Below are 19,910 nucleotides of genomic sequence, written 5' to 3' on the forward strand. Positions count from 1 at the left end.
TATAAAAATGTCTGTGGCAATGGAAAATATTAATAACACTTTCTTTGTGGTGATATGCACTTTGGAAATTATTTTTAGTTATCTCTATGTTCAACTAGACTAAACTATTTTTTTGATTCATTGCAGGACCAGTTTGACAACTTAGAAAAACACACGCAATGGGGTATTGATGTTCTGGAAAAATACATCAAGTTTGTAAAAGAAAGAACAGAGATTGAACTCAACTATGCAAAGCAGCTTAGGTAAGTTGATATGTAAAGTCTGGACTTGAGTTGCATCTGTTCAGAGCCTGTAATTGGTGGTTAGTGCTAGTCAGTTAGTGGTGGTAATTTGTTTGGTTTATAATAATGGCTTTTACAGAATAGCTTTAATTTAGAGAATGGAAAGCTAATTTAAGATACTGTTTTATTATCTCTGCTAAAAATAATATGCTTTGAAAAAGCAAGGTTATTTAGGTGACTGAGTAGCATACTAGGGCTTACTCACGATTTATGTGTGATTAATGGCTCAGGCTTTGAGGATAGCATTGTAATGTTTTCCATGAAATTAGGACTGCTGCGTATAAATGCTGAAAGGTTTAAGAATTCAGCAGGATAACGATCATTTGTTGTAAAGCAAAGTTTAGGGTTTCGTTTCATAAGACAGACTCTTTATGAGTGCATGTTGGAGAAACTGCAGGTCAGAAAGTGAGTCTCAGCCCTTGGAAATTCTGTTGATGTAGTTAGCCAGGTTGTAGCCTGAGATTTGAGTTTTGACATTTTTATAATCTTGCCACTGTTCTTGTGATGTGTCTCTTGAAAGAGCAGAGTTCCTGTGAATTTATCTCAAGTAGTTAAATTACTGGAAATTCCCGCTATGTACGTTCTACGTGTCTGGTTCGACAATGAGGTTGTGGGTAAAGAGATGAGTGTATGTGAGCCAGACCCAGAAAATGTATTCCTTGAGGTCAGATCCAGTGTAAATGGGGAAGGGATGCTAAGAATCCTCCCACAACTAGTAGCTCTTACTCTGCTTTTCCCAGTAGGGTAGAAAAAATGAGAGGTGAGCAGGGGTTAGAAGGGAGTACAACACACAGACAGTCCCGCTGCTGCGGAGAGAGGCTGTGGTGCAATGTTGTTGGCAGCCTCTACGGTGTCCAGGGTGATAAACTGGAGCTGGTGGAGCTAACTGGGGAGGGGAGTGCAGGACTAATCCTTCCTAACACACCTCCAGTAAATACATACCTTTTTTTTTTTTTTTCATGATTAAAATACAAATTAGAAATCTCTCCATCTGCTCTATTTACGGAGATTGAGATCTGAGGTCCAGTTGATCTGTATATCTCTAAAGCAGCATGTCTATTAAAAAAAAAAAAATCACCCAGAATTTTTGCTGCTCGTGTTAGCATGGATTTGAGACACACAATGGCCTGTTATTTACGAGGAGCTGGTGGTTGATAAAACCCTGCCTTTATGGTTATGTGCTTTCTCAGGGGAATGCCACAAGGATTCCCCAGGGTTGCTGCTACAGACAGGCAGGAAATAGAGAATGACTCGTGCAGGAACAAATTGCTCACATCCTATGAAGATGAGAAGAGACTGAATTACAGAAGCCAAATGAGCTGGAAAAAAGAGAGTATGACTGGAGTGGGAAACCCCAACAGAGTATCTGTGTGAGCAGGTCTGTCTGATGAAGAATCACACACTAGACTCAGTTAATTTCTTAGGATGATAAATTCCAGGTGTAAAGAGTGTAATTATAAAAATAGACACTCAAACAAAATGTTTAAGGAAAGTGGGAGATAGTTTTACCTTGGACTGCCTAGAAACTTGGAACTCATGAGTTTTATTTCTTATTCTGTCCTAGACTTCCAAAACAAACTTGGTCAATTTCTTTCTTCTCTCTGTATTTTAATTCCTGATGCATAGCTGCATTTGTCTCCCCACCTACGGGTGTGATTTGCGGACAAATGCATTCATCGCTGAGGAGCTCTTCAACACAGTGCTGTTTGGAGTCAGCTGGTAGTTAGAGGTATAAAAGAAAAAACCAAAAATGTAGACTTGTCAAGTGTTGAGATAAAACAGTACTGGGCATTTAAAAAAAAAAAAATGCATCTGCTTCTAATAAGTCTCCTTAAGGCTGGTGCAAACCTTTCTTGTATGACATCCATTTGGTGTGAAAGGGCTGTAGCGTGTCACTGCATGTCATAACATGCAGACATACTATTAAAAAAGGACACGTTAACACAAGATACTCCTGTGGATTTAAATCAATTTTATTTGTAGTGTAAGTAAAGCGGCTGAACTTTGTTTTGTGAAACTTGTGTTTTCTGCTTGGTCTCTGGACTCCCTCGCTCGCTATTCTTCCTCTCTGAGTGTCTACATCTCACCCTGGTCAGCTGTTGATGCTTAATTGTCTTCTATTTAAAAATGTTTCTTTCCTTCCTCTTTATAACTCTGCAGACATATATGTAATATTTTGTTTAAAAGTCTTAAGTTAGGTCTACATACTTGCAGGATAAGTCAAATTTATCTGGTTACACCAGTGGAAGAAACTCCCTGGTGTCACATACCTTACACATTGTGCCTGTGCTATTCAGCTCCTGCTTTACCATTTACAGTCAGTCCTGGTGTGAGAGTCCAGTTCAGATTTGACATGATTGTTTTCTTATTTGTTTTGCATTATAATTGTTCAATCATTAAAATAGTCTGGGAAGGAAGGGGTGCAGAAACTATGGAAGAGTTTTCACTTGGTCCTGTGTTTTGTTTTGAACTTCCATTGGATGCTGACATGCTGGACACTGTGCTCTGAGTGCTGCAGAGGTGTTCTGTTGTCCTTCCCCAGTCACTACTTACCTTACAGCACACACACTTTGAGCATCAAAAAGTGGATATGACAGTGGATAGATAGCCTTGAGGAAGATGTGTTGTAAAAAAAAAAAAAAAAAAAAAAAAAAAAAAGGATAATCTGAGAATCGGGAACCCCTGATGTGAGAGAATGACATGTGAGAGAAAGAGCCAAGATGTCAAATAAGTGGAAATAAGGGAGCAGGGAAACAAGCTGGAAAGGCAGAAAAAAATGATGCAGTATGAAAGGCAAATAGAAAAGTGAATTGGAGACAGGAGCACAGGATAACACAGAGTCTCTCCAGAATTGCTATTTTACTGCTGATCTTTGTTATTCTGTGTTCCCTCTTTGATCGCTGTTAGCTTGGAAGGTGTTACTGCTTCATGAGCTTGAACCGGGGAAGTGCCAGTGTTCTGGTCATGACACTGCACAATTGCATGCTGAACTTCAATGGGCGAGAGTCATAGTGACTCTTACTCGATTCAGTATCACCTCTGGGGTTTTTTGTGTGTGTCCTGGTTTAAAGTCCTACATATGTTTTTGGTTAAAAGACGGGGGGAAATAAAAAGACCTCAAATATATAGACTCTTATTTTTTGTTTTATAAAGAACATAGAAAATAATATTTTTAACCCAGATACTAATCCCTGTTACATGCTTTCAGAATCTTTTCTGCTGTGAAAGCATACTGTCTGGATTTTTTTTTTCCCTAGCTCTATAGCATTTCTACAGCTTTAAAGATTCACATGAAGACAGGAACTCTGTATGTCAGAATTAATTGGGCAGCATGACAGCACAGGGACACGTGTGTTTTGAGTGTGTGTGAAAATACCTTATTAGTGTAGTCTTCTGTGCAGGTTTTCATGTGGTTTTCCCTCTCCTCTTTGAGCAGGAGTGTGGAGGGAGGCATTCCCCTGGTATACAAAGAGTGCTGTAAGACTTGCTGTAATCATGCAGAACAGCTTGCAGAATTCTTGCTCTGCTGATATTCTTTGGTTGAAGCTGCTGCATGCAGAACTAGAGAAGAGGTCATTGTTTCAGAGCATCCCCTTTTCACAGAAGGCAGAGATGGGAAAGGAGATACTTGTTTGGATCCCTTCCAGTAGGGATACTTAAATTTTGAGAAACACATGTTTGTCTGTGCAAATCTGCCAGGGTTCTGGCCATTACTCTGTTTGGGCAGATCCCTCTTAATTCCTTAAGGAGAACAAAAGGAGTAAGAAATGTGAGATGAGGCCCTGCTGTCTCCCAGTTAGCAGTAAAACCAGCACACAACAAGGAGCGGGTTACACCTCTGAAAAAGCAGCGTCTTTTCAACTGGATGCGTTCTGGGGGTCATCCAAAGAGTTTGGCACAGATAGGCCAATGAAATTTGGTAGTCCTTTGGACGATGATTCCATCAGTACCACTTGTACGTTATCCTTAATTGCTGAAACAACCTTGTAAAACTGAAACAAATGGCTTTCATTTTACAGTGGGCTAACAGAGGCTGCAGGAAGGCATTATATAGTAATATAGTAATAGGGCTGAGTGTAGAACAGAGGAGATCTCGGTACTGCAGCACTTAAAGGGTCTTCAAATTGCTAAGATTTGTCAGCTCCCTGGTTTGCATTGTTTAAAAGATGTGTGGCATTGTACCGTGCTATGGTGCAGTGTGCATCATAATGTTGAGCTTTAATTATCAGCAGGGAGCACCGAGTGTCATGTGGACAGCACACACTTGTTCCACCCTTCACGGGCTGCTGGGCAGGGGCTCCACCAGTGCTTTCAGGACAGTGAAAGCTATATACTGTTAAATGTGCTAGTGGAGTTATGTTCTTATTCACTTGAAAAGCATATCAATATTTTAAAATTAAATCATTAGTTGGATGTGGGGTAATGAGAGATGCAAGCATCTGTGCTAATTGGGATAATCAAATTTCACATTTCTCCCAGAATCAGTTAATAATCATAAAATCATCCCCCTTTTGTCATCTCAGTGCGGCTTCACACAGCTTTATGAAGATTTTTCTCTTCCTTGGAAGCATCCTGCTAAAGGCAGGCAAATTTCCGTGGCCATGAGTGTCATCTGCAGCAGACCACGCTTTAATGGGCTGGCTGGCCTTTGGATATGGAGTAACACCTTCTACTGGTGGAGTTTGTTCAGCATGTCTGTGTGCCCAAGGACCAGTATTTTTACTGTAAAAGGGTCTCCTTTAGATCAGCTGGAGACTTGTGTATCAGCAGAAACAGAACTCAGGTGTATTGACTTCGTGACCGTAATTTATTAACTTCTCAGGTTCATAATCTGCCACTTTATTACCATCATAGTGACTGAAGAGCTGTGTGGCCCATTCAGAGCCCAATTGCAATCATAATTCTGAAAATGTGTCTAGTCACTGCAAATAAAAACTGAAGCCTTACAGAATGTGTGTGCATGCAAAGATTGCCCAGTTAATTTAAAGGAGACTTTACATTTAATTTTATATATATGTATTTTTAATTTTAGGAATCTTTCAAAGAAATACCAACCCAAGAAGAACTCCAAAGAGGAGGAAGAATACAGGTATGTTCATGATCCACTGCTGAGTGAGCATGTGTCGATGGAGGAAGGGGAAAAGTTTGGGTTACCAACTAGGATTTCGTTTGTAAACCAAAGATTTTAAAGTCAAGTATGAGATAGAAATCATAGATGCGGAAACAGGCTCATATGGTAGTTAGTAAGGAGTTGATTTTCAAAGTTTGGATTTGGTCTGTAACTATTCAGTTCCCGTTATATGTTACGGTTTCTGGATGCTTGGTTTGGGGTTTTGGTTTTGGGTTATTTTTTGGTTTGGGTTTTTCTTCCTCATGTACCTTAAAAACTCTAAGCCAGACGGTATGGTCCTGGCTCTTGGAAGTGAACGACTAAATTCTTAACTACGTTCAGCAGGAACAGAAACAGTTGTTAATTTTAACGTGAAACTTCAGTAGTATGCGTAAGTATTAAATTACTCAAATGGACTGACGACACAGATTAATAACTTACTAAAGGGATAATGTTATGACACTGCAGAGAAACCAGTGGCTCTTGAAGAGTAAGGTGAAGGATGTAGTTTGTACTCCCAGTATTCTGGGATGGATCGCTGCATGACTTGCTGCAGTTGAAGGACGTTGCATGGCCTCAGCTCTCTGCTGTTGATTCATGTATTCAGACTGTATCTCCCTGGTGGCAGGGGACTAATGTGGCACTCGCAGATAGCGACTGCAGTGCCAAAGCACAGCTCGTTCACTGTACTGTGACACTGCAGACATGGATACGAGTGTTGATAGACCATGTGTCATTAAGAACATTCCTGCCCTTGATGAGATTAAAGATAGTCTTTAAAGAGAACTTTCTAGAGGAGGAGCTTTCCCTCTGGCTTATAGCCTGTCTGTTGGAGAACCTTTTCCTTAGAGCACTCTGACTCCGAAGTTTCTCAATGCCCGTGTTTTGTAATGTATTGGCTTTGAATGAAGGCATGGCAGAGCCTGGCCCCGCAGCCTTATATTGCGGGAGGCTGTTCTGCCTCTGGAGAGCCTGGCAGCCCGCTCAAACCCTTGACCTTGAAATTTTAAACATTTCAAATGAGTCTGAATGTGGATACAACTGTATGATTGCATTAATTTATATTTTTGGGTCAGACCCCCAAGCTGCTGTATACAGCTACTCTACTGGCTCGTATTAACAGAGATAACAGCCTTTTCATTTTCTTTTTAATTTATTTTTAGTTAACATTGTTTGTGAATCAGTTATTTATGCCATTATTTCTTGAGATATGGATATTTACAGAAGGAAACTTACATTGCCAGCACATCAGCTGTTCTGGTCTGTACCTGAGATTAGGAGTTATACCTAACTATACCTGCCTTTGGGTAGTTATACCATAAATGGGTATTTTGAGTTTACTACAGCATTTTTTGACACATCTTTCATGGCTGGAAAAGGATATTGGAGTTAAGTGACACAGAAGGTCCTGTGTATCCTTTGCCCTTTTAAATGTAGTGTTAACCTCCCTATAGTTTCCTCATGTCTCTAAATAATGTCTGAGGATTTGTCATGCGACCTTTGGGTGCCTCGGACACTGCTTTGAGATAGCCTGTCTAAAAATGATCTGTTTTCAAGTTTATTGTCAGTCTGTAGTTCTGTGGCTTTGATCCCCTGTCTTTTGCAACTGGAATTTCTCCCGAGGCACCACAGCTTGACTGGGAACGTGGCTGCTTGTATTGGACTATATTTTTAGTCTCTTCTTTTTAGTTTCTTTTTATTTCTGTTTTTTCCTTGATGCCATTTTAATCCCTACTTGTATCACTTCTCTCTATTTCCTCTAAATCTCTCCCTCTTTGCTTTTCTTTTTCACCTTTGAGTGATGTTATAAGTGCAGACCACTACCATTTAACATTAATAATTTTTCTAGAATGTACAAATGCAATGCTGCAAAGCTGCTGTTGCCAGCTGACCAGCACAGCCAGCCAGGGTATTTAAATGCAGCTCTGTTGGCGCAGTGCTGAGTATGCTAGTGATATAATCTGCTGTTTTGAAATTGTGTGCACAGATGTTTGTTTCTTCCTTTTAATAATACGTGGAATGTTGTATTGGAGATAACCTTATACAAAAAATAGACCTTGCGATGGAAGTACTAAAAATTAAGGGTTGATAATGAACATCTGGTTAGTAAACTTACTACCTTTTTGAAAACTTCATAAACTGTAGCTGATTTAAATTCACACCCTGAAAAGTTTTATTTTTCTGCTCTATGCTAGCCAAAAAGTTAGTTTCTTAGGCAGGGTTTTGCCAGGTAGAGTACACTGATGACTCTGTACACTGAATTGTGGGACTTGAAAGAGTATAACTGGAAATGTTTGGTGAATAGAGATTAGAATAGTGAAGTCTCAGAGCTGTGCTGATAAAAAAAAATCCTGGCACTCTAAGACTGTGATATTTTAAGAGCCAATGTCAAACTGTCTAAATCAAGATTAATTTATGAGACAACTGACAGTGTGTGGGATAAGCTTCCTTTTGAGAAATTCCTTCAAGTGCATCTGTGCTAATTCATATTCAGTCTCACGTAGCAATACTAAATGCTTAAGAAGGACACAGCATCCCTTTGCAGTGTGTCTTTATGAAAAGAACGGGACTAAAAGCAAAATGCATTTTTGTCCTCTGCAGGTACACATCAACTAGAGCCTTCCTAGCCACTTTAAATGAAATGAATGACTATGCCGGACAGCATGAGGTCATTTCAGAGAACATGACCTCTCTTATCACTGGAGAGTTAACACGCTATGTGCAGGAGCTGAAACAAGAGAGGAAATCGGTAATGGATCATTTTTTATTATTCACAATTAAGTGCTATTTAAGACAGATAATTAGTGGTAGGGAAGTTCAATGTTAAGCAAAATTTATTTGTAGTTAATAAACATGAGCTTTGCTAACGAACTAAGCATTAAAAAGTGGGTTACGTACCCTGGCCAATTCGCTGAACCATTTCAATCAAATGTTATAAAATCAGACAGCAATGCCTTCAGGAGAATCCCTGCTAAATAAGGTCAGAGATCCATCTGTGCTTAAGGCTCTGTTAGCCAAAAGCTTGTTTAGGGAAGAGTCCAGCAGCACTGAAACAGAGAAACTGTATTACTGGGACTTGACTGAAAGAATTATCAAGATCTTGGTTCACATTTTCGTTCTTCTCAGCCAGATCTGGTCAGCAAAACCTTTATACCTGGGATGAGTGGACACAAAATAGTGATTCTGAGCATTATTTTTACAAATGGTAATAACGCAAGTATAAAATGACTAAGCAAAGTGTAACAAGGCACGGGAGCATCAGGGCACTGTATTTCATTTCCAAACTGTTGGTTCATTGTGGAAAGTGCAAAAGTACTCTTGCTTAGTCCAGCAAAACTTACGCATTTATAAGTAGTCTCACTAAATGTTAAGAACGTGTTCAAGTGCTGGGCTGGACCATAGACCTGGAAATTACCCTCTTTTCCTAAGTGTTGTATTAGGATGGTAAGTCTGTAAACAAATAGAGGAATAGATCTACCTCTAATTTGCAGAATGGTGTGTAATCTTTCAGGGACATAATATTTTGGCAGCAACATAGAAGGATGTTTTACATACAGCTGTGATGAGAATGTTTTCTCAGCCACTTCTATGACCTTTTATTCTACATGGACTCCATACAATAAGCAAAGCAAAAAAAAAAAAGCATTCAAGTGGCATTTTTCTGTCAATTACAGTGTTTTTACGTAATTTTTCAATTATATGGGTGTATAAGGTGATTGGAATATCTATGAAACATTTTAAATACGACGAAAGAGGACTTGCTATCTTGTAAAGAATGTGAGCAGTAACTGTAGTGCTTTTTTGGTTTGTTTGGTCTGTTGTAGTTAAGCATGGCTCACATTAAGTAATGGGTGAATGACAGGAAAATTATTTTGGTATTGGTCAAGTGATAACAGCATGGGAACAGAAAAAAAACCCAAGTGACTATTTATCTGCTGTTGCTGAGAATTCTTAAGCCTTTAACAGAAAACAGTTGTCAGTCATGTTGGTTGTACTGTTCTTGTAATGTGAATATAAGCTATGTGAATTACGAGTCCTTGTCTGATTCATGTAGATTTCTCATTTATGAGCAAATAGTGTTGAAAAGGAAAATGTGTCCGCCTTCAGGCGTTTTTCATACATAGCCTCTCACTTCATACTGTAAAACACAAACATATCAATCATGCTGGGATCTGCAGGAGGGGAAGGTGGTGGTTGTGTAAATATCACAGAGGGCTGATGCTTTGGCAAAACCTTTTATGGTACGAATTGATGAATGGCTTGGGATTTCCAGAAATTTTGCAGGCAGAGTTCTCGTGCTCGCTGCTTGATATGTCATCAGCTGTTATGCTACAAGTTCATGGAATCATCTAGTTTGGAAAATACCCTGAAGATCATCAAGTCCAACTGTTAATCTAATGCTACCAAGCCCACTAAGTTGCCAGAAGCTGTAAGAAAAGGTGATCACTTCTGGGGCTAGGGCCACACATAGGAATTGGTAGACCCACATTCTTGTCCACAGAGTCTTGTATAATTTGAATTAGCTCATTCAGGTGTCCAAATACCTGTAAAATGGTACAAAATTCCCGTGGTTTAAGTATGACTGAGATAGATAAGTACCCTTGCTCTTTTTCTTATAATTTCCCACCTGGAGGATGGAAATGGTACACAGAGGCGTCATAAGTATAAATGTGCGAAAGATGAAGTCAAGAACAGCAGAAAGCGGTCAGGCAAATATATCAGTCTTCCGAGCTGCTGCTTCCAAAGGAAACCCCCTTGATACACAATAGGAATTTAATGGAGTAATGGGGGATGAGGGTGGTGATCTTTAAACAAGTGGGGTCTGATGCATGCCTGCATTACTCTGTTTTCATGCTCATTTAGCTCTATTGATTAAAGTGGAATTGTACCAGCAGCTGATTGGGTTGCACAATAAGAAATCACATATCTTTGTTTTTCCCTGACAAGTACAAGCCTGTAGCCTGTAATCAGGGCAGAACCTGATAGTTTAAAAAGCCTTCCATTGGTTTTACGCTGGATAAAATTCATTTGTCATGCAATTTTTAGGTGTGTGGGATTCGTTTGACTACTGTGAAAGATGTACTTGATGATTTTGTTTTTCCATATAAGATGGTTGCTAATGGTGAAAATAGGGGAAGAAGCAGCTAATCAAAACCAGGCGGGACAGTCTGGAGGTTGGATAAGTGGGATGATTTGCAAATTCACAGTGGTTTGGCGCTGTTCAAAAAGGCAATGATGCCTTGTCTTTCCTCTGGCCTGATTTGGAGCTTGGGAGGATTCTAGGTTACCTTTATGTTTTTAAAGATGATGTGTAAATGTGCTTTGTTGCATGATGTATTTTGATCATCAGAAAGTGGTTAGAAAAATCAGGCAAAGACTGTTTTTTGTGAAATTTGAATAACGTTAGCAACAAAGATCAATCGTTGCATTAAACTTTTTCATACTAGGCATTCCTCTTCCATAGGATAGCCCTCGTTGATCTTATCACTGTACCAGCCGAGTTGTTTTCCCCTCCCAGTGACTGAAGTTAGGCGTACGCCCTGCCTGCTTTTCGCACACAAGAAGTGTGCATGTGAGAGGGAGAACTCCTTGTGCTGTTTCAGTTCTTCCCAGCTGTCTGGTGAAGCGAAACTCTCTATAGTACAGTTCCTCACTTCAACTTCTTCTTGTATTCTTTTGATCTTAGTGTATCCGTGCTCTCATGTGAGTAATTCTCGTCTTCAGCCGGGATCTTGCTAGCTGCCTTAAAGCTGAAATTTCAGTTCTACACTGCATGTGAATGTCATGCCCCATCCACCTTCCTTTTGAGGTTATTGAGGCCAGATGCATGTGACTGAATTCCCCTTAGCTGTATGAAGACCTCCATCACCAAGCCACACAAATAAGTTAGGCATTGTCTCTGAGTGTTTCAGGGAAAGAACTTGCTTCTGCGGTCATTCTTCGTGCCACCCCAATTTCACCAAAGCCTTACTTTGGGGTAGCTGTGGAAGGTGTGAAGTTTGAGCTGGGGGCACTGCGGTATTACAAAATTTAGACTTAATCTTGCTTGTCTGTGACAAAAGAAAAGGAGATGATGCCAGTAATGTCAAGAGAGGTGTTTAGACTTTGCTTCATGAGCCTTAATAGGTAATACATTTTCAGGTTGGAAATGTACTCCAGTTCTTCTACTCCCACCCATTGCAACTGTTGCTGGTTGTGACAGTAGCTCCTAAGCAGACCAGTTATTCTCCATGTGAGAGAGGGATCACTAGTATTTTGATTGCTTAGTGAGAGAATCTGCTTCTCCACATTGCTATGCCTGCCAGGGTACTCGCCATGCTTTGTTCTATTAAAAAAGTAATAATCTAGACGCTGGGGTGTTTTTGCTACCCTCTTTTTGGGTGACACCTTAGTGGACTTAGGAGCAAACATGTAGCCAGTGCGGCCCAAGCATTGACAATTTCCTTTTTTTCTTAAAGCTTCACAGGAGAGAACTTGGTTTAGGTATTCTCTCCACTATGGCTGAGGAAAACCCTCAGTACTGTAGTTTATCTGCATAGAAATACAAGAATTAATTCCTGGGACAATGCTGATTTAGATCAGTGGTCACAAACTAGGTCTGACTCGTGGTCTCCTCCGGCAGCAGCTGCTCTATGTAGCTGTTGCTCATGTCAGCTTTGCTAAAAATGTATTTGGGAGTCATGTACTATCCCTCTTATTACTGCTGCTGCTTTCACCTCTACCTCTACCTCCACCTCCCCTTGGGGGTGGGCTGGCTCTGTACAATTAAGCATGAGAGTCAAGTACAAGCCAAGAGCTTTGCTGTAGACTGAACCGGTGCAGCACTGGGATTCTGTGGTTGGGAGAGAATTTGCCTGATGTCAATACGTTCCATTTTGTGTCAGGATAGAAGGGGAATGGGGAATGAATGCATCCTTATGGGTACCATGAGGGCAAAAATGGTCTGGTTCTTCATGGTGGAGCGTGTGTGCCCTCCTAGTGTGTATTCATATGGCGAGGTGTACATGTCAGAGGACTTTCTGTTTCTCGTAGACTCTCAGGTGTTGATGAAAAGTAAATAATTGGAGGAATTCTGCCATGTTCATTCATTCTGAATAGTGCCCTGTTCTGCAAATAGTCCTGTGGTTTTCGACAGGATTTCTCATGGTGTAATGCACTGTGCAGGCGTGAGATGGGATGGCAGAATACGACCCTGTCAAGTGCACAATGGATTTTTCCATATGGCATTTTGGATGTGCCTCAAGGTCTCTGTGTGTTTGGAGCACAGCTGTGCTTTGTACTGCAGAGGTATAAAGAGACATTGCTGCCTTCTAGAAATTACAAACTAATGGCAAAGCAGGTAGTAGGAAGAGGAAAAGAGAGACAGGGAAAAGTGAGTCGCCAAACTTTAGGTTGACAAGATTCAAACTGAGCTTTCCCCAGCTCTTGTTCTGTGGCTAACCCAGCTTACTGCCCTGTGAATGGCGTTAGAAGTATTTCATTTTAATCTAAGGGTATAAAAAATAAACATTATTAAATATTTACGTTGCCAGATAGAAGCTTTGCAGGATCTATTTATGAACAGAAGTAAAACTGGGCTTTTATGGAACACTTTGTTATGCACGATAAATACACTGCACAATGATCTAATTCTACATATTCATCCTTTCTTACAAGATATTTCAGCTGTATTTCATTTAGTTAAATTATACCAGTAGTAGCTATAAGAAATGAAAGAATGCAGAAAGTTGTTTAGGAAAGATCATAATAAGTTCTGTATATTCTTATTGATTGCTTCTTGGGTTTCCCCAAATTATGGCACAAATTTAATGGAACTGTGCTACATATTTGTACTTGTCTTCTAATCGTGCTGTGAAGGACTCTTCTGGGATGGAAAAAGCAACTACTTATTATGAAAGTTTCCAAAACATCTTTGTGTGGGAAACTAATGATAATATCCCATCCAGCCGAAAGGTATAATGTGAGCTTTGGGTTTAGCAGAGTCAAAGTTGAGACCACTGGACTTGATATCCTGCTCTTCCCAGTTTTGAATGGGTACCTTGAACTATGAGAGAGTAGTTCAAATAAAGTGGCTTCTGTTTACTGCATGAAGGATTCTGATTGGGAAACAAAATAAGGTTACGAACCAATGTAGTTACATTTTCTGTGAATTAGCCTGAATATTGCACTGCAGAGCAACAGCCTGTTAGAGGGGAGAGATGGGAGATGTCTTCTATCGACAGTAACATTTCCTTCTCGGTTCATAACTGTGAAATGCCCGTGGGCGAGAGTTTGAGCATTGGCCGTGCATGTGTGTTTTCCCTTTGTGCTCTATTCAGACAGCCTCAGACATCGGCCTAAAATTAAAGAGCAACAATAAAGCCATGCTGGTAGAGCATACCTTAATGGTGTCCAAAAGCCGTTTATCCAAGGCCTGAGGTACATGATACACATGGGCATATTTAGCTGACAGTTCACGTTCAGTGTTTTAAATATCTGATGCAAGTCTTAATATTCACGTGCGGGTATCCACATACATGAAGGCTATATAGAAACAGTTAAAAGGTTGCAGCTGCTTAAAGAAACAAGTATTTATTTGCCTGTTGAGGCATTAACTTGTACATCTTCTAGTTTTCTTATCACTGCAAGCGTTGTATGGGACTGTCACAGGCCATTTCTAATGGAGGGAGGAGACATTCTGTCGAGGTGATGTCTCTTGGTTGAGGATCAGTGGAAAAGAAGCTTTGTGACAAGACTGGGAACTAGAAGAGGTGGAAGTTCAAATAGCGTGCTCCTTTAGTCTCATTGCAGGATATAAAACACAAACATCTTCTTCATACCTTAGTTTTTAGTAGCAATGTTGGATCTCCTTTTGAAAAGCCCATAGGTTTACTCTTGTAGAGCACTTTGGCACAGCTGGGCTTGATTAGCCCCCAAGGATGGATTTGAGCAGGGTATGTGATCTCCAAACAACCTGTCATTCCTGTTCTTGTGCTCACTGAACGCAGGGCCTTCTGGCCTGTTGCTGTGAAGCCAGGTGGATGGTTCAGCAGGGCTGCTCGAAGAGTTGGCCAGTGTAGCGGAGTGCCCTCAAGGATCCCTGCAGCTTTGCTCCCACGGAGTTGTGCTGCTAAGCTGTAGTAGTGCAGTGCTGCTCTGCTGAGAGGAACGCGATGCACAGTTATCTCTGTGCCTGAGAAGAAGTTACGCCGTTCTCAGTTACGATTCCCAGTATAAGGACTTAATCTGTGATAAGTAGCATGACATGGCAAATTACCATAAATATTAGTGCCATGGTGCCTTTTAGGTTTCTGATGATCACCATCATTCTGTTGTCACGTCTCCCAGTATGCAGGAGCAGCTAGTTCTGGTGGACTTGTGCAGCTGATCTGGGCTTTGTCTGAAGGCAGAAAAACTTTGGTCTTAAAGGTCTGTAACTGGAATTCCTTTGGAATTCACCACTTCAGGAGGAGACAATTCAAGTGGAATTGACATCAACCTTGAACACGATTCATGTAACCTGCTTCAGTTTTGACCTAGTTGGTAGGTACGCATTAAGAATAACGTTCACATGGAAGGTTGCAAAGGAGAATAGGGTTATGCCACAATATTAAGAAGTAGCACTGATGAACATGTGTGAAGACAGTCATGTGTTTTATTTCAACGTTCACAGGACTGTCTTATGCTACTCTTATTACAAATGAGAGCGATAAGACCTGAAGAGCATGTTTCTTGGAAAGAAAGATTTCTTCTCAGGAGTCTGTTTCCTGTCTCTGCATCCAGGAAAAGAAAAACATTTGACAAGGCCTTTTGCAAACTGAGCTGAGAAAATTGAGGAAAAAATAATGTTCTCTAATTTCCGTCTCTGGTAGGCTTTAATCACTGGCCGTTATTTTAAGAATGACTTGTAAGAAAAATGGCAATAGAGTTTGAATTGGAGGAGGAAGTACTACATGGCTGTGTTTATATTGACTATCAATATGAGCTGAGAGTGCCAGTTGCAGAAGTCAAAGTTAACTGTATTTTCAGTATGTTACATTAACTAGTTTGAAAACAGAAAAGAGAATGAAATAGCCTTGTCATAGGTCTCTCTTTAAAAGTGCTTAAATAGGATCTTGGCAAGTGAACCATATGCTATGCATATAAATTAACTAAAATTATTTTTCTGACTACTTCTAATATAAACTGACCGTAGATGTGCAAATTTTAAGTTTAACCATGTAATCAGTTGCGTTTACTTCCTTAAGAAAAACAAGGCTGTCTTGTTAACAGCCTTTCTTAAAATGTTTCGCATGGTCAGTTTTTGGTACAGCTAAGCAGCCCTGTTGTCATGCTGATGGTGTAAGTGTTTCAGGCAATTTTTTCATTTAAAACTGCCCAGGAATTCTTCAGAAAAATTATTGGACTGTATTGTCCTTCATAAGATGCTTTTAACTACTTTAAGAACTTTTAACTCCTCTTAACTAACTTTAAGAAAAGCAAGTGTTCTACTTCTCCTCTCAAAAGGTCAGAAAGAAGATAAGAGACATCTTCTAACAAGCTTTTGTTGTCTGCTCTGTGAGCTGCGTGGCTCCGTAAACCCTCTTGCATACCAAGGAAGTTTTGCAAAAATATCCCACTGCTACGTATTGTAATAGTGTTGGCAGCAACAGGCGCTGCATTGTAGGTAGCTCCCTCGCTGCACCGAGTGTTTTGATCAACACGGGTGAAATCTGAGCCTAACAAAAGTCAATGAGAGTTTTGTCTGTGATTGTGCAGCAGCCAGGATTTCTCCCCAGCTGTTACGAACACAGTCAGCCTGGTAATGAGGAGAGCACACCGATTGGTATGACTTGATTTAAAAAGGAAGAAAACCTCATGCATACTGTGTGTCTATATGTGGATTTCCTGCTCTTCATAAAACTCTGCCTTTACTGTAGCTGAGTATTCCTTGAGCTGGGAGTTTTTAGAATATAATGAATATTTTTAAAAAGTTGATCTAGTCCAGAGTCTTCATATAAGCAACTTAATACTGTGCTGAAAATCTCTCAAGTTTTAATTTTTGTGAGATCACATAAAACACAGATTATTGGGTCTTACCCTATGAGCGCAGAATGGATGGAGACGTCCAGTCAAAACATGGCCAGTTATGCGTTGCTCGGAGCACCCTGTGACATCCGAACTGCACTGGGCTCTAACACACAGGAGAAAAGGACAGTCATGGTCACATAGCCAGTATGGCTCAGTTTTGGGTAATGCTGCTATGTTTTAAGCTATTTAATAGATGTAATGCTTGGAAAAAATACTTTTCAGGGAAATCTTAAAGCTGGCATGGTGATTGCTAGCCTGACTCCAAAGTGTAGATTAAAAGGTGATTTAGGGAGATAGAGTATTGAACACTAACGAAACCAAAACTTCCATTTTACCATGGTTTTAATGTGTGTTTTGGATGCTGTGAATGAAGTTAATGAAGTGTGATTCATTAACTCTGTGTCTTGCTCATAATCTTAAGTTTTTTAAATAGAAAGCCTGTTTAGGGTGCTTTAGTTTGGGCAATCAGTTTGGGGAAAAATACAATACTCTATATTGTATCAGCTGCTCTAAATTCATCACTGAGCTGCTGAAATGTGTGTGACTAATTAAGAATGGTAGATTTGCATAACATTTACTAAATCATTTCTCATGTTCCCATTTGCTGAATCATCAGGTGTAGAATAACCAGTTATTTCATTTGATTAAAATTTTTTTCTTGAAATTAAAACTTGTATCTTATCAAGGAGGAGTTGATTTTAAAGTTATTTTTGCTAATTTTTTTTTGCGGGGGCGAAGCTAAAAGCCATTTGCTGTTTAAGAAGATTGTGAAGTAAAGGAAATGAGTTTGCGGAAGTTGAAGATAGTACGGGGTTTGAGGAAACTGGAGGCTTCCTGTATGACTTTGAGCAGGTCATTTAACGTTACTGTCTCAATTTTCTTACCCGTAAAATGGGGGCAGTGAAGAAATATAGGTAGTTGGAAAGTACTACTTAGTTGCTTTATATAAAAATGAATTTTTGGAAGGCAGAAGTCATCCTTTGAGGGCAAAAGATTTGCAAAAGCAGAAGTGCTCTCAATCATATTACATCTATTATCATATGTATTATCATACGTATCTCTTATAACAAGGATATACTTATGGGATGACACAAGAAGAATTGGGGGTTATAAATATATTTAGAAAATGGTTGAACTAAAAAAAAAAAAAAAGGCAATATTGCAGTGAAATCTCCAAAATGTGATGCACCTGTTTTTATTGAACTGTGACTTGACATCAGTTCCTCTGTTCCACTATTTAATAACCCTAAGTAATGCCCATTTAACATCTCAATGCTCCATTTCTGTAAAAGAGCTTAAAAAAAAAAAAAAAAAAAAAGTAGCCACACTGCTCAGGTTTAGTGTGTCTTTTGCACATGCTTCCAGCAGCTTGTAGAGTTTATTCTACAGAGAAGGCAAATTTGGAAATAACAGGGATGGCTTGTGCAAAATGAAAATTACATTATTGACTAACTACAAAGTAATTTAAAAATACAAGCCCAGAGTAGTCCTGTTATCTGATACGCTTTTGATTCCAAGTTCACCCTTCAGCCCCTATATACAATTGTGTTCTGTTAAATTAACTGGGCATGTTGTTTTCCTAAGGTTTATGGGTCATTGAGAGTATTAGGTTTCATGCAGACCAGCTGCTCCCAAGTCAGGTCCCTGCCTCCACACCAGCAAAGTCGGAGGTAGAGGAGAGGGAAGCGCAGAAGCAAAGGCTGGCGGAGGCAGGGGATGCAGAATTGAAGACAGCCAAGTAATTTTACTTGCAGCTTCACTGTTAAAAGATATTTCACAAATTCCATGCTTATTAGCAAAATGTTGAAAAATGTAGTGTTAAATTACAGTTGCTCCTTGGGACTGGTTTCCTAAGCTCTAATTACAAACGCAAGCCTGAAATGAGGAGGGTTTCTAAGCCCCCTGGCAAGCCAGACACAGTGTCTGTCACACAAGAGTTGAAAGGAAAGGGGGATCTACCAAAGGAACTGAAATGGATGTGGAGCCTTTCCCCACTGCAGTTTCACAGTTATATCTGGACTTCTTTAACATAATCATGTGGTGACTGAGTTTTTGGAGAAGCCTAGTGTGGCAGGCAGGGCTCTGAACTGCACAAGTACCATTGGGGTTCATGGTGAAAGGAGTTTGTCCCCGTCTGCAGCAGTGCCACGCTGTCCCTGCTTTCCCCTCCATTGCCCAGCTGCTGCACGCTCTCCTCGAGCTGAGCATGCCACAGACCCGGTAAGGCTTTTAATCGTTACTGACATTGTGCCTCTCTTCTCTGCTTTGAGAATTTTTGTGCAGAGATAAACTCTATCCAGAAAGTTAAAGCTAACTGTAGGTGAGCATCCCTCCTCAACAGCCAGTGTTTGGGACCACAGGTAGCATCCAGAGCGCTCAGGACAGTGTGGTGTTCTTCTCTTCACACAAACAACTTGAAGGTTGTCGAGATTTTTAAGGCACTACAAGTCTATTGGACACAGCGTGACAGAATTGTGGTTTTGTGGCTTTTTACTGGCGTGTCTGGTGGTGCCAGAAAAGCAGCTAGGTAGCGTGTTCCTCCAGAAACCTGCTTCTCAGAGAGGAAAATGCCAGTTGTTTTAGGGGAAGATGCAGGAAACCAAGTAGCTGCCAATTTATAAACTGTTTGCAGGCACATTTTTCTGACTTTGGCGGCTTGTGGCAGGCTACTGCTCTGAAGTTAGAGCTTTTCTACCCAAACAGACTGTTGATATCATGTTGCTTAGGATTTATGAAATGTCTGGTTATGCGCAGGTCTGAGAATGCATGAGTTCTAGTGAGCTGCAGTTGGATTATCCGTCATTGTCATCAGACTTTTTATTTTTTCAAGTTTACTGCATGAAACCATACCTGTATTAGAGTAAAACATCCTAAATTGCCAGTAAATAATACATCAGAAAGGCATCGCTCTTCCTATTTGTAGTTTGCTGTATTACTTATTTTACAGGGTGGTTTGTAAGAGGAGAGTAACCTGTTCTAGCGGTCAGCTGGGGGCTGTGTTAAGGTTCCTATTTAGAGCCAGGTCATTGACTGATGCAATGATCTTGATCGAATCGCTTATCCTGAGGAAAAGTGTGGCATATGGAAGACAGAGGGGGTAATATCTAAAGCAACTTAGATTCTCTGATGAAGAGCATTGTGTAAGGGTTAAGAATGGTTATTTTAAGCCAGCTGTAATTAAGAGACTTGCTCCAAAAGGCATGTCAGGAGAAGATCCTTGTCGTTTAGTATGTAGCTGACATCTTGCATTTAAAACTTCTACACCACCTTCATGTGTGCACACATGCCCCCAGTCTGCGGGAGAGGAGAGTTTTTGGAGGCACCCGAAGAATTGAATACCTTGCAAGAGAAATGAACAGCTGGCCTCACACACGCAGCCAGGACCTGGGAAGAAGAGGGTTTTATGTTGAGTCTGAATGAAGATCAGGACAAACATCGGTTGTTAGAATGTGCCAATCAAGGGCATCTTG

General features: G+C 40.2%; 1 protein-coding gene across 11 annotated transcripts in view; it reads left to right on the plus strand.

Moving 5' to 3' along the window:
* FNBP1 (formin binding protein 1) overlaps nt 1–19,910 on the plus strand; it is a 99,231-nt gene that overhangs the window by 32,618 nt on the left and 46,703 nt on the right. For all 11 annotated transcript variants that reach the window (XM_063353387.1, XM_063353384.1, XM_063353385.1 and 8 more), the window contains exons 2-4: nt 127–242; nt 5,314–5,370; nt 7,993–8,140. In XM_063353387.1, coding sequence (XP_063209457.1) covers nt 127–242; nt 5,314–5,370; nt 7,993–8,140 — 321 coding nt within the window. The remainder of the gene's footprint in view (nt 1–126; nt 243–5,313; nt 5,371–7,992; nt 8,141–19,910) is intronic.

This window comes from Chroicocephalus ridibundus, chromosome 15, assembly GCF_963924245.1.
Source record: "Chroicocephalus ridibundus chromosome 15, bChrRid1.1, whole genome shotgun sequence".
NCBI lineage: Eukaryota > Metazoa > Chordata > Aves > Charadriiformes > Laridae > Chroicocephalus > Chroicocephalus ridibundus.